This window comes from Trachurus japonicus, chromosome 12 (genome assembly GCF_045865225.1).
Source record: "Trachurus japonicus isolate A0001 chromosome 12, Traja_1.0".
Lineage (NCBI taxonomy): Eukaryota > Metazoa > Chordata > Actinopteri > Carangiformes > Carangidae > Trachurus > Trachurus japonicus.
Window position 1 is genome coordinate 9456768 of NC_140918.1, and position 19396 is coordinate 9476163.

Consider the following 19396-nt stretch of genomic DNA (forward strand, 5'->3'; position numbering starts at 1 on the left):
ATATTATATTCCTGAATTTGCACAAAAAATAAATCTTTGAACTGTTACATTTGCACAGAAATGGATGTGAGGGTGACTGAGCATCTGTGTGGGCATATTGTGTATGTTTGTGTACTGTATGTGAGTGTGTGTGTGTGTGTGTGTGTGTGTGTATACATGTACTGTACCATGGTTATTTTGTGTCTGTTTTACAGCCGGCGGCTCAGCTCAGCTCAACTCAGCTGTGTGTGTCCATTAGTGATGATGATGAGGAGTTAGTGAATAAGTATTCAAAGGGAAGAGGCCGCGCTGCCTTTTTTTATTTATTTACTGTATCTTCTTTCAGTTCTGCAGCTATTTCCAGTCGGGCAGCCTCAGACCTTCCACAGCGCAGCGCCACGTCGTTTCTTTGTAGCCACACAACTGCCACAACAAGGACTTCAATTATTTAATTGCAAAAGCACAAAATATTTCACAAATCTCCTCCGATGTTATCTTACAGTAATCATTGAAGAAACAAGGCTTTTGTAATTATAACAGTGTGTGTGTTTGTTTGTTTGTGTGTGTATGTGTTTGTTTGTGAGGTTGTGAGCTGAAGACGTGACGTTACACTGACACACCTGCTGCAGATGTGGGCAGCTGTTGTCAAGTCAACACAGTAAAACTTACACAGCTAACGTACAGTACTGTGTTGTGGGACACATGACACATGTACTGCAGTATGATGACCTGAAGTAGATTTATAAGAGTATTAAATACTTATCGATTCTATGGATGAAATGTACTGAATGCAAAAAAAGATTAAATTACATTTTTCTCTTGAAGCTGAAGATGTTATGTAATATATTTTTTAAACAGATTAAATCTTCCTCCATGTTATTATCCATATGTAGCATATATGTTGCTGAAAATACACTCACATACTGTATACAGCAGCACGTCACTGCCGTCATACCACATACCACATTTTTCTTCCCCTATGGGCTCATTAATGGGCAGCGTTTGTCACATCATTAGGGGATGATATGTAATATAATGGCAGCACTGTTGGCAGTTTGTGCTATTCTACAGTAGATGAGCCTGAAATAGCATCATCTCTTCTGCGTTTTAAGACCTTTAGATATGTTTCACCGAAGCAACAACCATCTGCCAATGTTTGCTCGACCTTCTGTCACCGAGGACAGCAGTGCCAGTCAAAGCTGCAGCTCCACTCTCCTCACACCGAGGCATCAGAAATCTCTCACCAGCCCCCAAAAATATAGCTTATACCTATTAGCGCCATATTTTGTAATAATGTTATACATTTTCATGGGACATCAATATGTTGTAACGCCACATTTTGTACTAAAATTCTTGAACACAATATGTAATAAACCTTGGTGCATTTTGTAATAAGTTGTTACATAATGCACCAAATTATTACATTTTCTTCATAAAAAAAAAGAAAGTGCAACACCCACATATTGTAATAGCAACAGTAACAACTTATTACAAAATGCGGCAATAATTTATTATACTATATTTTTATTATAATGTTTCTTTTTTGGTATAAAACGTAGTGCAACATTATGTAATAAAGTAATACATTTCCACCTCCTGCTGTAATAACAACGCATTTTGTAATAAAATTCTTCAACGCAGTATGTAATAAACTTTGGCACATTTTGTAATAAGTTACATAATGCATCAGTTATTACAATATGTGGGTGTTGCACTTTTTTCTATGAAGAAAATGTAATAATTTGGTGCGTTATGTAACAACTTATTACATACTGCGTTCAAGAATTTTATTACAAAATGCGTTATTACACCATTAAGTAAAATTTTACAGTATGTGGTCAAATTCTGTGGCGCTACATACCTTTTAGCTGCCATCCAAGTTTTTACCAAAAAAGAAACCCTATAATAAAATATAGAGTACAATAAATTATAACAAAGTTATATTAAGGGTATATGACTTCATAACTATTATTATTAGAGATGCATTTGTGTGTTAGCAGCATTTTGAGGCAAATTATGCAACCACATTTCCCATTATCCTATGATGAAGGCAGCTTGTGTAAAGAAGGATTTATAGTCACAACTGTATCTGTCTGCAGCTTCAGCCAACAGAAGCTGCTGTTAGTTATGCATGAGATGAGATGAAGATGAGATGGATTTCCAAAGCACCAGCACCACCAGCACCAGCACCACACTCATTTCATCTCCTCAGCCTCTCCATTTTGAAGATGTTTTGGAGTGGAATTAAAGTATTGGCTGTTGCTCTTTGCAACTTGGCAGGAAATCGGCCTCGACCATCAACAAGTGGCCTAGTAATACACGGCTGTGTTTTTGTTTTTTTTGTTTTTTTTTTCTCTTTTTTCTTGCCTCTGATAGTTTTTGAGCCACGGGTGGTGGGAGACTGTTGGAGAGTGGTGAGACTAGTAGCTTGTTTTATTAGCCTAATGTCCTAAATGCATGTCTTTGTCCCCCCCAGGGAGCCTGTTCCACTTGGCCAAAGGAATAAGTGAGCCTCGTGGGGAGCAATTAACAGCACAGGAGCTTTTCTGTTTAAAAAAAAAAAAAAAATATATATATATATATATGCTGCTACAGGACCTGCTGTTAATGAGGTCCACTTTCCTCCCTTTCCCTCCCATTTGATCACATCCTATAAGACTTTCAAACCGTATCCGTCTTCATTTACAGCTCCAGCCTATTTAAAAGGGAGACGTCTCACTACAAAATCTCCATTTTTTTGTTGTTGTTAAGGCCATTTTTAAGTCTTTTCTCCAACCCACTGTGCAGAATAACAATCAGGCAGTATGTAGGTCAGGCTCGCTGAGAAGTAGGCAGCGCTCAGACTGATCTCTCACATCCCTCCATCATCCCCTCCACTCTGCCTTTGGACCCCGACTCTGAGCATATGTTCTCTCTAGCTGCTTGTCATCTATCTAGGCCTGCTTGGCTATTTAATGAACATGTGATTCATCTCGCATGCGCTCAAATTAAGCCTCATTTACATTTCATAATAACAAAGCGTCACAGAAGGAAAAATGCCAGCGAGAGAGACAGTCAGACACAATGGGACATTTTTTTTTAAAATAGCTAAATAAAACTTTAATAGGTCTAGTTGCGAATGTACATAAATTGCACAGCCACATTTTGTCAACACAAATTTCCTCTGTACATTATTGTTTTGTCACTGTCGTCAAAGGAAGCAGAATCCAGCAAATACTTTATACTTTCAACATACTTACAAAAGTATTTTCTACAAGATAATAGAAAACATACAACATCTTTTACTTTATTTATAGCTTTATATTTTATTTTTGATTGATCTTTTGTCGGACTGGGTGAACTCATGGGTGTCTTGACTTGTTAAATCATAATAAACGTGGATGGGATAGTTGAAATGAAAGCTGAGAAGTCAAATTAGAAACCCAAGGATGCATCTTCTACTGTGTCCAGATGTGTTGATGTGTAGCACACGTGACTTTAATTATTGTAAACCGCAGATTAAAGCAAGACCAAGTCACTTTTTTTTTCTGAATTACCACGTCTGCTGCTGCTTAATGCTAAACTCCTGCCATAAAAAACCATGCTACTGTTTTAACTAAATGCTAAACCACTGTTTATTGTTTAGCTGAACAGCACTTTGCATTTAGACAAAACACAATTGTAACAGTAACAGAGTCTTAAATAGATAAAATCTGCTAATATTTGCTCACAAACAAAAAATACTTGTCATAACTGAGCAAGTAAGGCAGTAACTTCCAACTCTTTAGCTGAAAAGCTAAACTATTGTTAAACACTTGTGCTCGCTGAACAACAGCATTTAGCCACAGTGCTAAGCTACTGTAACAGAATCACAGAGTCAGAAACAGAATAAAAATGTGCCCTATAATATATAAATAAAAACTTTGCTAACATTATCCAATGTCTGACACTAAAAGCTACTTATCAAAACAAAGTAAAAAGCTGAAATGTTAGCACCAAAAACTTGTTGATTGTTTGTTTCTGAAACAGTAGTTTAGCATTGAGCAGTGCTAAATGTGTAAGTTTAGGTGAAATTTGTTCTCTTCAATCAACTTTAGCCAGCAAAAGCTACTGCACACAGTCCAAAATTGTAATGTTAACGTCAAAATGTACAACTGTTTAGCCAATGGAAACGCTAAACTTCTGTTCAGCACTTAATTACATCAGGAAACATTATAAAACTGAATCAATGAGCTTTATACTTTAGCTACAGCATTAATTTTCCAAAATTTGCAAACATTAAGACACCAAAACGGTTGCTGGTCATAGCAGACCAACTGTGAACAGCAGTTTAGCTGAAGCGCTAAGTGATTTTAACAGCACATATGGAGAAGTCGTGAAGTCAGTGAACTGAAGTTTGATCACGTTAGCTCCAAAAACAACTGGTACAAGTTGAGGCTTCAGCAGCAAAACCTCAGTCGTTCAGTTCAATAACTTCACGTTCATGTCTGAGAGGGAAAAATATTTACTTCTTCTGTCAAAGTGAAGTGTTCTTGCTTTAATCTCTGCAGCTCTACAATACAGTTTGAGGACTGTAAGATATGAAGAGGAGAAAAGTCCAGTATGATTATTTTGATTTCTGCTACCAAAGGATTCTTTAGTCTGAGGCTATTGTTTCTATTCAAACAGGAAAAAAGCTGTAAATAGTTGTCTTTTTTTTTATATCAGATATAACAACTTGAGATTGAGCTAGACCCAAAAAAAAAAAAAAAAAAATCCCTTTCTTCGGTTTTTGAACTTTGCCACATTTTTTTTCTTTTTTAAACGCCTGAAACAGGTGCTGTGCTAGAAAAAAAAAGCTAATTATAAACACCAACCACTGAACGTAAAAGTGCATAGAACTAGACTGATGAGAAATACAGGATTGTGCTTGTGAATCTCATCGAGACTGGACTCGGCTTGGCCTGAAACCAACTAGGCATCCTCCCTCCACAACTTCCCGAGAGTCGAACTCCTACTTAATCAGTTTTTCTTCTTTTTTTTTTTTTTTTTTTTTGGCTAGCGATATAATCACACTCTAAATACAAAAACAATAGCTTCAACAGGGAGAACACTGAAAGGTTAATTTAATTGTATAGTTCTACCCAATGAGGACAGATGACCGACTATGCTATTTTTTGTATTTACAATATCCATAATGATACAGCAGAGTTTGAGCACAAGATACATTTACAAAAAGCTCTGTTAACATTAGGTAAAAATAATGTAAGCATTTTATTTACACTTTCCCAGGCTGTCCAGCCTCTTGATACACTCAGTTATCATATGTTCACTATATATGTCTGCAGCAAGCCGATCATCATCATCATCATTATCATCATCATCATCACCACCTTCCAAAAAAATTGGCAACTAAAAGAAAACAAATGGTGATACCGACGCTACCATTGGCTCTCGAGCGAGGATGAAGCATGCAGAGCCGCACACTCGATGGATATATTCTGTTACAGGTAAGAAAAATGGATACAAAAATATACAAAATACAGATGCTGCGATGGGATGGCGCGATGACAAAGAGAGATTAAGAAGGACTAAAACCCCACGTTAAGACCAACTGTGAGTCAGCGTCTTCACATTCAGAAGAATAGGGAGAGGATGAGGAGGTGAAGAGAGAGAAAGAAAAGAGAGAAGAGGGGGAAGAGAGATGATAGCACTAGGATTAATAGAGTCACAGTTTGGATGCAGCATACTTCATTACCACTGACAAACAAAGCAGTTTTTAAGAGAGAAAACGTCGTAACTAAGGAGGCCATCAGGACAACGGCTCACCAGTCCAGTGTATAGTTATTATGATTGAGTGTGTTTGAACACGTCTCTCAATAGCTCTTGTGCTACTAGAGAAAGAAGACCACCGGCCCAGAGAGAAAGAGGGAGGGAGAGAGAGAGAGAGAGTGAACAAACAAACGTCTGGGCTTGACCGATCTGTGATGAGCGCCGCGGGGAGAACCGATCACGTGACTGACTGTGCAAGCTGCTCCGAAACAAACCAAAACAAACTACTGTAACTGTACAGACATTCCTCTCAGCTGTAGTAGTGCATACTGTATGTAAAGGGATGTTTTGACGGTGACGGATGACTGGTGGCGGCGGCGGCGCTCATCACTGGCTCGCCGTGGCGTGGTCTCCTCCTCCAGGGCTCTAAAAGCAAGCTACACACTTACAGTCTTTCATCGTCAAGAGAGAAGAAAAATAAAACTACTGCAGATCTCACTCCTAAATAAAGGGCTGCTCTTATATTTGACGTTATCAAATATAGCTTTATGTGTGTATACTCTATAGAAGAAAAAACAAAAAGAAATGCATACATCTATATTAAATTTCATTAATATAGTTATCACATAGAATTCATTTACTTTAGTATTCATAATACATTTAAGTGTGTACAATTTATTTTTGTATCCTTTACAAATCCACAGTATAAGTTGTGCCTTCTCTTTTCTTTTTTTTTTTCTTTTTTTTTGCAGAAATAGGGGATAAAGTGGAGGTGTGTTCCTTACTTAAGGCGTTTCATGTACCAATAGCTTTTCACAAAGTGCACTACATAGGGATGGTGGGGGTCGGGGTGGGGGCGGGGGGGTCAGCGGGACGTTCAGGAACACACCCAAGGAGTGAGAAGGGGAAATAAAGAAGATAGTTTTTTTTTTAGACTAAAAATAACTATTTTTAGCTCCTATTTGGTTCTTTATAAACAGTGACTTTGAAATAAAGCACTAAAATAATCCTCTCAAGAAAACTGAAGTGATAATCCTCGATGCGTGTTATTGTTTTTTAAGTGCGTCCACTTGGTCATCAAGAGGGAGTGGATTAAAAGAGAGAAGAAAAAGAAGAAGAAGAGGAAGAGGAAGAGGACAGGAGGAGGGTTGCTAGGGGCGACCGCGTCCTGGCGGTCATCACTGTGTGTGGTTATATAGTGGTTTGTCCCAGCGACTGCACGCAACATCCACTGGCAGCAAAAGTGTCGGACTGATGGACAGCTTCTGAGTTTATATATATGTACAAGCTCCGCCCCCTTCCTCCCTCCCCCCCCCCCTCCTCCTCCTCCTCCGGCCGTCACCCTGATCATGAAGGCCGTCTGGTGATCTTGTTTCCTTGGTGATCTGTCCATCACGCTGCTGCCTGCTTGCTGCAGCCCCGCCCTTCGCCCTCACAGCGATGTCCTTTCTCCCAAAAAAAAAAAAAAAAAAAAGTGGAAGTGTCCTCTAAAAGTCTGCTTTTAAAAACAACACGCACGCCCCCTCGCCGCCCTCGCAGTCTGTGGAACAGGCAGACAGGCGTCGCTGCATGCACCGAGACGTCCTCTCGTTGAATTAACTGTACACTGGCAGGCACTCGACTCGACTCGACTCGACTCGACTCGACTCGACTCTTCGCTCGGGGCCGTCTAGCAGTTGCTGCTGTTCCTGAACTCTCCGTTCTCAGTGATCTGCAGCTTGGTGGGGTTGGTGGGCGAGATCCCGTTGCGGGTCTGCATGCTGTAGCGCTCCTTCAGCTGCGTCAGGGCGCTCATCAGACGGGCGTTGGCTGCGTCCAGCGATGCGATGCGCTTCTCCTGCACAAAGCAACACACAGAAACACAGTCAGACAAACACAGAGTTGAGTCTGCAGCTACATTTGGAGACGTGCCGCCATGATCTGCTCCATCTGCTCCTCCTCAGACTCCTCTGCAGCAGCCACATGCAACAGCAGTTTTTTATTTCTCATCCTGAACCCTCTCTCAGTTTTATTGTGAGTCTTCCTCATACGAGTTGGATTCACTAGGGCCTGAACAGTTTATTGAATTTTTAAAAATACAGAGCAGTCAACAGGAAACGAAAAAATAGTAAAGTACTGTATGTAGTATAGTATAAAGTTTGGGCACCCCTGGTCAACATTTCTGTTAATGTGAACAGTTAAGCATGTATAAGATTAAATTATCTCCAAAAGGCAAAAAGTTTGACATTTGCAATATTTTAAGCAATATCAGTGGATTATTTTTTGTTTTCTACAATTTTAGAGTGAAAAAGCGAAACAAAGCAGCAGCCTGCAAAAGAATGACAAACCCAGGAGAGTTGAGCTCTCAGATAACTTTGACCAAGGTATCAGACAAGATATTTACACACTGAGATAGTTTCCAGGGGGAGGGGGGCGTGGCCGAAACCTTTGCTGCGGGCTCTTTTCCTTTTCTGTCATTTTGAAAATGTAAAAGATGGAGAGAATTTTTTTTTTACATTGTTTAAAACATAAAGGGAATGTGTCATCTGTAACTTCATGCCTTTTGGAGATCATTTCATCTTCCACTTGCTGAACTGTTCACAATTACAGAAATTTTGACCAGCGGTGGCCAAACATTTGCAAACTCGCCACTGTAGGTTTAAAAAACTTTAAAGTAGAAAGGCTATTACAAAGTTACAGACACATATTGTGCATTTTTGTCCATTTAGCTACTAAAAACCGACTTGTAGTTCCATGTCTAGTTATAAAATCTAAAAAACAAAACAAAACAGAGTGAAGATAATTAGGGCTGACCTCCAAAAGTCGACTATTCGACGATTTGATTCGGAGGGGTCTGATTCGACTATAAACCTCGTAGTCGAATCTAACTAAGACCGTACCATTCTGACTATATGGGGGTGCCCACGGCTGCTGAGCATAAATTGTTACATAGAATGTCTTTTTTCGTTATAAAAAGACTATTTTGATACAAAATCTGCCTACTTTCTGTTAATAAAGACTTCAAAATTATGTGTGTGTTTAAACGGTAGTCTTAGCTTCTTACTACGTATTAATAAATCACCCACTGCAGTTGCACAATCAAATGAGCGGAGGGTTTTTTTTTTCTTTCAAATGAGTGGAGGTGAGCAGTAGGACCGTCAAAGTCACGGTACTCAGAAGTCACTGCAGAACACTCACGGAGTGGCAAAAAGACGAAGAGGCAGAGCCGCCAAAGTTTAAAATCAAGGAAGTCTGACAGTCTAACTTTGTCAGCATTTATCATGCATGACCTGACAGAACAGCAAAACATTGTGAGGATACATCTGACTTTGACCGAGTTACATTCAAGAACCTGCTTTCAATCACGGAAAATAAATTAACTCCAGCAGTGATTTTTTTTTCGATGGATCAGCTGTTTACCGTTTCAAGTGTCAATAGTTCTGATGGTTAGACAGATGAATTAGTCCCTAACACATCCTAAAGTTTGACATGTCAGAGTTTTTCAGAAGAGGAACTTGTTTTTTTTTCCGACTTCCGAGTTGTCATGAACGCACCATCAGTGTCGGGAGTCACAGCTGTGATCTCGTCCCTCTGCAGCCTGTCTGTCTCTCTGCCGGTGCCGCGGTCACACTGTGTGTGTTACAGGATTGATTAACGTAATGTACGGATTGTCGAGTCCTTCTGACCTCCGTTTGTTTTGATACTACATGTTTTACCCGGTTTCTCTGTGTCCACGACCACCGCTATCCTTCATCACGTTGAGGGATGAGGGATGACTCACAGTCCGAGCAAAAGGAGCGTTGTCCAGGGCAACGTGACATAAACGCATACCCTGGCTCACAATGGCTACTAAAAATCATCCAAAGTGTGGAAAATAAATAAAGGTATTTGTTTTACACCTACCATATTTTTTTGGGGTGTTTTAGCTCTTTTGTTTGAAAGGGAAAAAGTCGCGAATTTGCTGCTATCTAAAAAAAAAAAAAAAAAAAAGGTTCGACGATCAGTCGACTACGGCAAAATCTGACGAATCAGATTCGACTATGAGAATCCTTAGTCGAAAACAGCCCTAAAGATAATATATTTCTTTGGTTTAATTAACATTTTAAGTCCAAATTTATTTAGATTAATGCGTAAAATCAATCAAACAATGCGTGACTCATAAATAAATCCCCCAAAATCTGTTTGAGTGAATACTTGCATGTGTCCGGTGGTGTTATCTGTATGACAGAGGCTGAACCACACACACACACACACACACACACACACACACACACAACACACACACAGCAGGCCTCCCTCCCGGTCTTTATAATGAGCTTTTTATTTTCCTCCTCTCTGCCTGTTTACTGAGCGAGACAATGTGTTGTCTTACTGCGCCCGTGTTTGTTTGCGGATGCAAAGTCTCATTACTTTAGGCGTGAAGGAGATTAATCATCTATACATGTTTGTGTCTAGGTTTTTTTTTTGTTTTTTTGTAAACGTCTCGTTGCTGCAGAAGTTGCGTTGTGTTGTGTTGTGTTTCTCCTCTGGTTCTGTAGTTGAATCACGACGAGTTTGTGCTTCAGTCTCGGTGTTTGCATGGATGTGATGTGCTCTCCATCCAGAGCACAGAGGAAACGGTATCCAGAGACGACTGTGACAACCACTGCAGCTGTGTTTAATCCTTGGTGCCCACACAATCACTCTGCTTAACTTATAATTATATTCCCAACAGTCAACATTCAGACTGTGCAGAGGGATTTCAGAAACAGTTTTCTCTGAATAAGAACCACCACGGATTATAGACGAGCTGCGTGTTGACAGAGAACGAGGTAAGGAATTTGTAAATGTATGTTTTATAAGAAGGAGTGGGAGGGAGCTGAGAAACGCTGCTCAGCCATTCAGGCTTGTCGCTGCCACAGCTGAGACGTCCATGAATTAAACATCGCTTTGTATCTCAGTGACCCTTTGTGTCCTCGAGCAGAACACACACAACCGACACGAAAGACAGTTAAAGTATCAACAAAAACCAAAACGCAACCTGCACAGAGGTCGACGTGGCGACTGACCTGAGCGTCGATGATCTTCTGTTTGGAGTCGACGACCGCCTGCATGTCTGAGTGATCCTTCTTTAGCTCCTCCTCCACCGACATTAACCTGGACATGGACAGTGACACATTTAAACAGAAGCCACGTTTACATGTGCATTTTTTCTACTATCAGATTATAATCATTCTGTTCGGAAATTGGCTGTTTACATGGATGCGTAATAAAGGGATCTGATTAAAACGTGTGTGTACATGCATCAAGCAATAAATCTGAATAAATTCACTGTGACATGCGCAGTCAAGTTTTGCCGGTCGAATTTGTTGAAAACAGTAAACCGTAAACAAACGCCCCTTCTCCCCGTGCTGACCTTCTCTCTCTTGTACGTTGCCCGTTGCCTCCTCTGATCACAATGGAACTACAGTATATCATGTGTTGTGAACGTTACTTTTGTTTCTGGTTTTCTCTTTAATTAAGATGCAGCCACAGCAGTTTATACAGTACTTCTCCTGCAATCTATGTATCTATCCTCTCATAATAGCAACGGTTAATTGAAAAAAAACAAACAAAAAACACCAGTAGCCAGTGGATGAAGGTCAGAAGCAGAGACTACTTTGATCAGATTAACCGTTTACATGGATCTTGATCAGAACATCGACCGGCATAAACCACCTATCTTGATCGGAAAGAAATTTTGTTTACACTTTACTTGAATACCTGTTCATAAAACTGATCAATGAATACTTATGACAGCTGTTGTTAAGTGTCATTCGGTAAGTTATGTCACTTTTGATGCAAAGTTGACATTGTTTGAGATGTCCTTGTTATGAGAACTTGGCATAAAGACAACATAACCATAACATAAGTCATAGCAGACCTAATTGCCAACATTTTCATTTAAAATCTTTTTAAATTACAAACAAGAGAAGAAATAGCCCGCACAACCTCGTTTTGCTTCAGTAAAATATTCTGGAGCAAAACGAGGTTGTGCGGGCTCCTGCAAATTTCTTCTCTTTTCTATTGTCCCTTTGGCCCAGCACCCCAAGCAAGGGATGTGCGTATATTTTCACAATTTTTAAATTACAAACAAGGACATCTCAAACAATGGAGATCTCAATCAATGTCAACTTTGCATTAAAAGTGACATAATTTACCGAATGACACTTAACGACAGCTGTCATAAGTATTCATTGATGTTTATGACAGTGTTATGTCAGTTTTATGAACACGTATTCAAGTGAAGTGTTAACGAAATTTCTTTCCGAATGAGCCCGTTCGGATTTTCAATTCGACAAGTTTACATGACGCAGTTTTATTCTGATCAGCATTTATTCCGACTATTTGTGTCCATGCAAACACGGCTAAAGTCTCAGTGCTGCGTCTCCTCCTCCTCCTCCTCACCTGCTGATGATGCCCTTCATCTGCAGGTCCTTGTCGTCCTGCTGTCTGCGCAGCCGCTCCTCCGACTCCTCCAGCCGGGCCTGGTACTCCATCAGCACCTTCTGCGCCTGCTCGTCCTGGCCCTTCAGCCGAGCCTCGTACTCCTCCAGCTTCTGCACCGACGCCCGCAGCTTCTCCTGCAGCAGCGCGATCTCCTGCTGGTACTGAACGGGAGAGAGGAGGCCAGATGAGGAGGAGGAGAAGAACATCATCATCATCATCATCGCCGTTGTCATTATCATCACTGTAATAATCATCATCATTGTCGTCGTCATCATCATCATCGGCCCTATCAGCGGGCGCCTCTCCTTCATTACCATAACTGACATGAACAGAGAAGAACTCTCTCTCCGTCAGGTCTGAGACTGTTTCCTGTTGTTTGTCATCGTCTCTGTCTGGAGCAGAGAGACTCGTTCATCTTCGTTCATCACACAGTGAACCCTCTCATCACACTCTGTTATCAAGGCATCAAAGGCACGCACCAGTCGCCTCAAGGATTTGTTTATTGAATGTTGTCTAACTATTTTATGGTTATTTATTTATTTATTTATTTATTAACTGTTTTTATTGCGTTGAGGGTTGTGAAGAGGCGTCTGGTACGCTGCTTTTCATTGCATTGAACTGCACACAGTACCTTGAATGTATATGACAATAAACTAACTAACTAACTAACTAACTAACTAACTAACTAACTAACTAACTAACTAACTAACTAACTTATTTCTATTACTCACTATGTCTATCAATATCACTTTTTTTCTTGTTTTGTGGTGGTGTGGTGGTGGTATAGTCTTTAACCCTCCTGTTCCCTTCCTCCATCCTTCCTTTCTCTCTTCCTTCTTTCCACAATCCTTTTTCCCTTCCTTCCTTCCTTCCCTACGTCCTTACTTCTTCTTCCCTCCTCTTTTTGAGCCAATTGACCCTCCATCTTTCTTGCCTTCCTATTTCCCTTCCTTCTTTCCTCCCTTCTTCCTTCCTTGAACGAATCTGTTCCCTCCCTCCATCTTTCTTTCCTTCCTTTTTCCCTTCCGTCTTTCCACAATCCCTCTCCCCTCCCTTCCTTCCTTCCTTTTCCCTCCCTCTTTCCCTTCGTCCTTTCTTCCTTCCTTCCTTCCTTGACCCAGGTGGACAACAGGAGGGTTAAGTCCCATCCTATATGTTCATCACACCTGTTACTCTGTACTGTCCTGTTTTGTTTTGTTTGTCTTTTATTCTTGTCATCACCACACAAAAGAAAAAAAAGGAAACTGAGCTTTTAAGAAATAACTAAATAAAAAAAACCCACTTCTACATCAGACCTGTAGCTGGCTGCACTACAGCTTTCTTTCCTCACAAATCTGTTTGCCTTTTTAATTAAATGATCATTTTTCTTCCTCAATCAATTCCCCCCACTGACATCCAGAAGCTTTTTTCAATACTGGCAAAGCTTTCGCTGCAAAAAAATTTAAAACCGGTGTCAAATGAAATGCAGCCGTTCGCTCTGTCAGACCTCGGCTTTGGCTCAGAAAGCAACGACCTGATGCTGAGGTTAGACTAACAACAACAAAAAAAGGGAGAGAAAGAAAGAAGATGGAGTATAGAATGAATGAATAAAGATTAAGGCAAAGAGAGGGAGGGATGGAGCCACTGAAGTAGGAGTCGAGTTTGTGAAATAAGCTCTGAAAATCTCTCTCCCTGACCTCTGACTGGACCACAGAGACCGAGAAGGGAAACAAACACAAGGAATCAAACTCTCCAGGATAGAAAAACACATTTCTTATATAAATCTAAAGACTTGTCGGTGGAGAAACAGTGAAAGTGACGATGCTTCACACAGCAACAATATGTCAAGCATCCACACAGCCACACGACGACAGCAACAATGCTAACATGCTGATGTGGCAGTTAATGTTTACCATGTTCACTGTTGGCATAAAATATTTGCTAATTAGCGCTAAACACAAACAACTGAGTCTGAGGGGGAATAAATTACAGATTTACATGAATAAATTTCTTTCTTCTCATTATTATTATTAGTTAAACTGAGGATGTGCGTATTGTCATTGTGATCCGTCCAATAGTTGTCCCTCAGAACCTCATGGTGGCACTAGAGCAGGGGTGTCAAATGTACGACCAAGTGTGAAAACCACAACACAGAAGAGGTATGTTTGTTGTAAATACATGTGTTTTTCTCGAGAACTGTCGGGTTGTTCATAATGTTTTGTAAAAGGTCAGTTAATTTACTGTAAACATCTTAATAATATACTTCTTTTGCACTAAAACAAAGGGAAACAATTAGAGTTCTCGTTATTTAGAGGTTATTATGCTATTATTTTACTGGTCCAGCTCATTTGAGATCAAACTGCGCTGTATGTAAAATGAGTTTGACATCCCTGCACTAGAGGAAAGGTCAGAGGTCACTGTACCTGAGTCATAAGACTTCACTCTCTGGGGACAATAAATGTTACATCTCATGACAATCCAGCCAATAATTGATATCAGATCAATATACCTTACTTTCTGCTTTCATAACATAGTTTGACCTCTGTGTTTATGTTGTTATATTGTTAAATCTCTTAAAACCTCACACCAATTGATGTCTAATGACTTCATATAACATAGTATGAACAATTTCTATATTCAATCTTATAGCGTTTATCAATATTAATAATAATATATGAACAAAAACCAAAATGCGCGGTTTATTTGTGTATTGTGTGTGAGCAGGCTCCAGTTTGTCGTTCAGCTCTAAGTGTTGGGAAACGTTATGAAACAGTCGCTATCAGAGCCCTGAATGATCTGATTCAATTACAGTGAGGATGCTGCTCTGATCGTTTATCTTCCCTTGTCACCTTCTGCTTATTTTCTCACGTCACTCTTCCCTCTGCCTACCGCTGGGACATTTTTACCCATCAACCTCCCCCCCCCACTTCCCGGGAGGAATACTGACCTCAAATAGATTTATCTTATCGTCTGCTCTACCCTTTCTCTCCATCTCCAATATCCCACGGCTCTTGTCACCAGATCCCCCCGAGAATGAATGACATCTACTGTATCTGTGGCAGCTTTTGTCCTGCTCCTCTTCGTCTGCACTGCTCTCACTCTGACACACAATACGATGAGTGTGCACAGCATCAAGGTCTTTCCCTGTGTCCTTTCTCCTCTCAAACACCAAATATAAACCGCTGGTGTAAAATAGAGTAAAGTGTATTGTTTATATGTGAATTCAAATTGCTGCATTGTGACATGAGACAACAAAACATGAGAGTGAATCTTATCTTAATAATCTCTCATGGCTGTAATTATCACCATCAACATATTAACTGGGCCTGTTTCTTGCAGATGTGAATTTGTAATCTATCAAACTAAACAGTTTAATTAACACATCTGAATGTTGATGTGAACACACAACAGGACAACAAAGGTGGTATAAACAGATGCGTCTGTGCACCTGATGTTCCTCCAGGTATCTTAACATTTCCAAACATCTAATCCACATGTTTCGCACCTACAGAAAATTAATTCAGAGAATGGATGGAAATCTATTACATAACTGAAAAAAGATTATACAACAGATAATAAGATAAAATAAAAAATATTTTCTGCTCAATAACAAAAATGTTTGCAGAAAAATGTCAAATTAAACAGGAAGTTTGATCAAAATGTTTTATTTTAGGTAAAACCACTTGACCAATAACTACAGTATATAAAATATTAAATCAAACAACGAATCAGAACTGGTTTGAAATAAAGAAACACTGATGGATGTAAAAATGAACCACGGCCGAGTTAATGCTTTGATGATTAGGTCCTAAATTAAATGATACAGCAGGTTATGTCATTAGACGTCAGAAAATACGGAGACATAACAGAATGATTTCATGGATGGTCAATGAAATCAGCAAGTTAATCATTCAATTAATCGTATTAACTGTGATACAGCTGATGCATCTAATTAATAATCCCACGCCAAATAACTATAGATACATTTTCATTTGCTTTACTGTATACTCTACTTTTCTATTGAAGCAAAAGTAGAGATAAATACTCAATAATACAATGTCACCAAGAGTAAATTTTGCATTATTTCATAATTAAGTCTCACATCTTTTCTGACAATCATCATCTATTTGAGGTGTAAACACGCGTCCTTTCAGCTGAGAGTGGAAATCTACATTTCCAACGTTAGTTTTTAAATTAGAAAACGCTGACAGTGTCTGATTATTGTATTTTAAAATGTGTTGAGCAAAGCAGGATTAAATTAAATTATGAGAGTGAATTAATGTGATTTATGTAGATTTCTCTTTTCCCCGACTAACGAGACAAACACACGCCTTAATTTGTGATAGATGTGAGTGTGTTTGTGTGTGTGTGTTTGGAGTGTGTGAGGAACTAGTGCAGGAGCTGCATTGTTCAGACTGCGAGGACCATTAGCTGCAGCTTGTGTCTAAGCTGCTGTGGAAGATACTGTTTTCCAATTCCTCTTCTCTTGCTATTTTAAGGTGGCTGCTGCTGTGGCTTCTTTGTTAAGACTGAAGTTATTGCCTTCTTTGGTTGCTCTCTCCCCGCCTGGGCTGCTGGCTTCCATAAAGTATGAGCTATGTTAGGATGACAGGTTTGTATTCATTATGGATAGAGGAGAGGGGGGGGGGAGAAAAAATAAATAAATAAAAGGGGGAGCATGTGGCAGCCAATCAAAGCACAGAAGCGAAGCTGAGGGTGAATATTTGTAAAAAAGGTTGCTGAGAAGAGAAGCAGGAACGTAGGCAGAGAGGAAGCAGCAAAACGCCTCTTTCTGCCTCTGTTCCTCACAGTAACGGCGGCGGATGCATGCTCGCACACACAAGCTCAAACGTCTGTGTGGATGTACTGCATGTGCACGCACACACACACATACACACACACCTGCTTTGGGCTATTAATTTCATTCCAAAGATGGTGAGAAAAGAGGAGGGGAGGAGGGGGAGAAGTTGTGAGGTTGTGAGGAGACTTTTGAGGTAGAGAGAGATTTTTATTTATTTATTTATTTATTTTTAATGAAGCAAGAAAGTTAAGGAAACAACATGCGAACAGTTTCAAACTATATTTCTACAAGTTATTAAAAGTATAGCAGGATAATAATTATCGAGGTCTGCCAAATTTAGCATTTAGTCGATTAATTGATGGGAAAAATGGGATATTCCACCTTAAAAACATGGCGCCTTTCCTTGTTATTATTATACTAAATGGAATATTTTCAGGATTAAAAGTGACCGATAAAGAAAAACAATCAGCAGATTAATGAAGTTGCTGCTGATCCTCAACCTCCCCTGCTATATTTAGCATCACAATTATATGTTATAACTGCTTTTCTGCTGTGATGTCCCTGCGGCTGATGCATCAGTGGTAAACAGCCCGAGCATCTCTAACAAGCCAATATCTGGGAATTGAGAGACTAAATGTATGATGGGGGTCACTTGCGGAGCGCTACAACCTGAATTTCATATAATAAATGCGCATAATATACCTTTAAGAGACAATATAGGTTTGTCTTACGGGGGCCTCGGGCTTAGAGGGAAACTCAAGGGCGATGTGGGAAGAGATGCAGCCGATAACGCGAGTGTGTCTGGAGGAAAGAGGTATATGAGGGAGCTAATGAGAGGTAAAGAAAGGAAGGACAGTTCAAGTTGAAGTTGAAGTATCAGGGCTGAGGTGGTTTGTGAAAGGTGGAGGAGGAGGAGGAGGAGGAGGAAGAGGAGGAGTGGGTGGGGTGTGGGGGTTGATAAAAGGTCAGAAGTTGGATGAGGAGCAGGTTACCTTCTCCACCTGAGTCAGATCCTCTCTGTTTCTCAGTGACTCGGGCTCCATCCCCTCATGGTCTAAATACTGCACATTCATATTCAATAGCCAGGCTGCTGTGCGGTCCAGCGCACTGGGGTTCACTGGGGAGGGGGCCTAGTGAAACCAACACAACACAACACACACACACACACGTACATGAGCTGAGTGCAAGTGACGGGGGAGAAGGGGAGGGGAGGGGAGGGAGGAGGAGGAGGAGGGCAGGTTGCAACAACAGCACAGAAACAACAGAAATAAGCTTGAAATGCACCAACTCATTTGGATCGAAAGCAGCAGGTGGAATGGATTCACACTTCCTGTCTTCAAACTCACGCCATACACTGCAGCACACACTCCGCAGCACTGATTTACATGTGTGAGTGTGTGTGTGTGTGTACACCTACAGTGCCTTACTAGTAAAAAAAAAAAAGGTAAATACAGTGATGCTGAATGAGAACTGAACCAGCTTAGGTGTGTGTGTGTGTGTGACAGATGAGTGGACAGCGAGGCCGTGGTGAGTGGAAACGTGGGATGTTTTTATAGCCCAACATGCTAATTTTGCATTGAATGCTTTTGAAAAGGCTGAAATGTCTGAATGTTAATAGGTGCAAATGGATTAAACAGAATAAAAGAGGAAGAAAAAAAAAATAAAAAGGAAACTTTTATGTGGGCCTACACATGAAAAGTGAGTGAAACTTTTGCCGAGGTTGTTGGCTTTAGTGCCCTCGTTATTGGCTGATGCCAAAACCTGTTAATTTAATTCCAGATAGATTGAATTAAGAGATAAATCCGCTGTCATTTACTATCAAGATTCAGCTATTTTAATAGAAAATAAATGATTTTATCTTCTGTCTTGTGTCATAAACTATTAACTACACTGGAAAGGAAACTCAACTTAAAGCCACCATGTGGAATATAATCATTTCTGACTTTGGTGTCTTTCACTATTTGGATCAAAAAAGGACACCTTTGGGATCTGATGGTCACTGAGAGAGAAATTGGCTGCAGCAAATTTTAACTTCTACCAACAGGTCGCATAAAAACCACAGCACTGGACAAATTACAGTTTTGATGATAGCGCTACATCACCAAAGTTTTTACAGTTTCATCCTGAGGGAGAAATGAATGAAATGATAAATTAATGAAACTAAGATTTAAAAAGAAATTGCAGGATCACAAAAAGATGGGAGTATTCATCCTCTGGGCACCATGAATATATGAGAATCCATCTATAAGAGATATTTCAGTCAGGACCAATAGCGGTGGACTGAGCAGTCACGGTGCTGTGGTGGCGGAAAAACAATAATCTAAACAAACAAACAAACTAAAAGATCTACACACAGTGGCTTTAAAATCCTGGACCTGGTGCTGAGTTTCTTCAACATCCTAATAATTAAATTAGGGTGTGGTGCTCTCCTGTGGACGACTCCACAGGGAGGAGATCAGG

General features: G+C 40.1%; 1 protein-coding gene across 19 annotated transcripts in view; it reads right to left on the minus strand.

Moving 5' to 3' along the window:
* Positions 1 to 4772: 4772 nt before the first annotated feature.
* The window catches only part of dab2ipb (DAB2 interacting protein b), a 139053-nt gene continuing 124429 nt past the window's right edge, over positions 4773 to 19396 (minus strand). For 9 of the 19 annotated variants that reach the window (XM_085793042.1, XM_085793041.1, XM_085793048.1 and 6 more), the window contains 4 exons: positions 17929 to 18066; positions 12115 to 12317; positions 10737 to 10824; positions 4964 to 7546 (listed from right to left, as the gene is read on the minus strand). In XM_085793042.1, coding sequence (XP_085649168.1) covers positions 7379 to 7546; positions 10737 to 10824; positions 12115 to 12317; positions 17929 to 18066 — 597 coding nt within the window. In that variant the 3' untranslated portion in view covers positions 4964 to 7378. Of the gene's footprint in view, positions 7547 to 10736; positions 10825 to 12114; positions 12318 to 17928; positions 18067 to 19396 lie in introns of all 19 variants that reach the window. The other 10 variants (XM_085793046.1, XM_085793044.1, XM_085793053.1 and 7 more) reach the window with 3 other exon arrangements.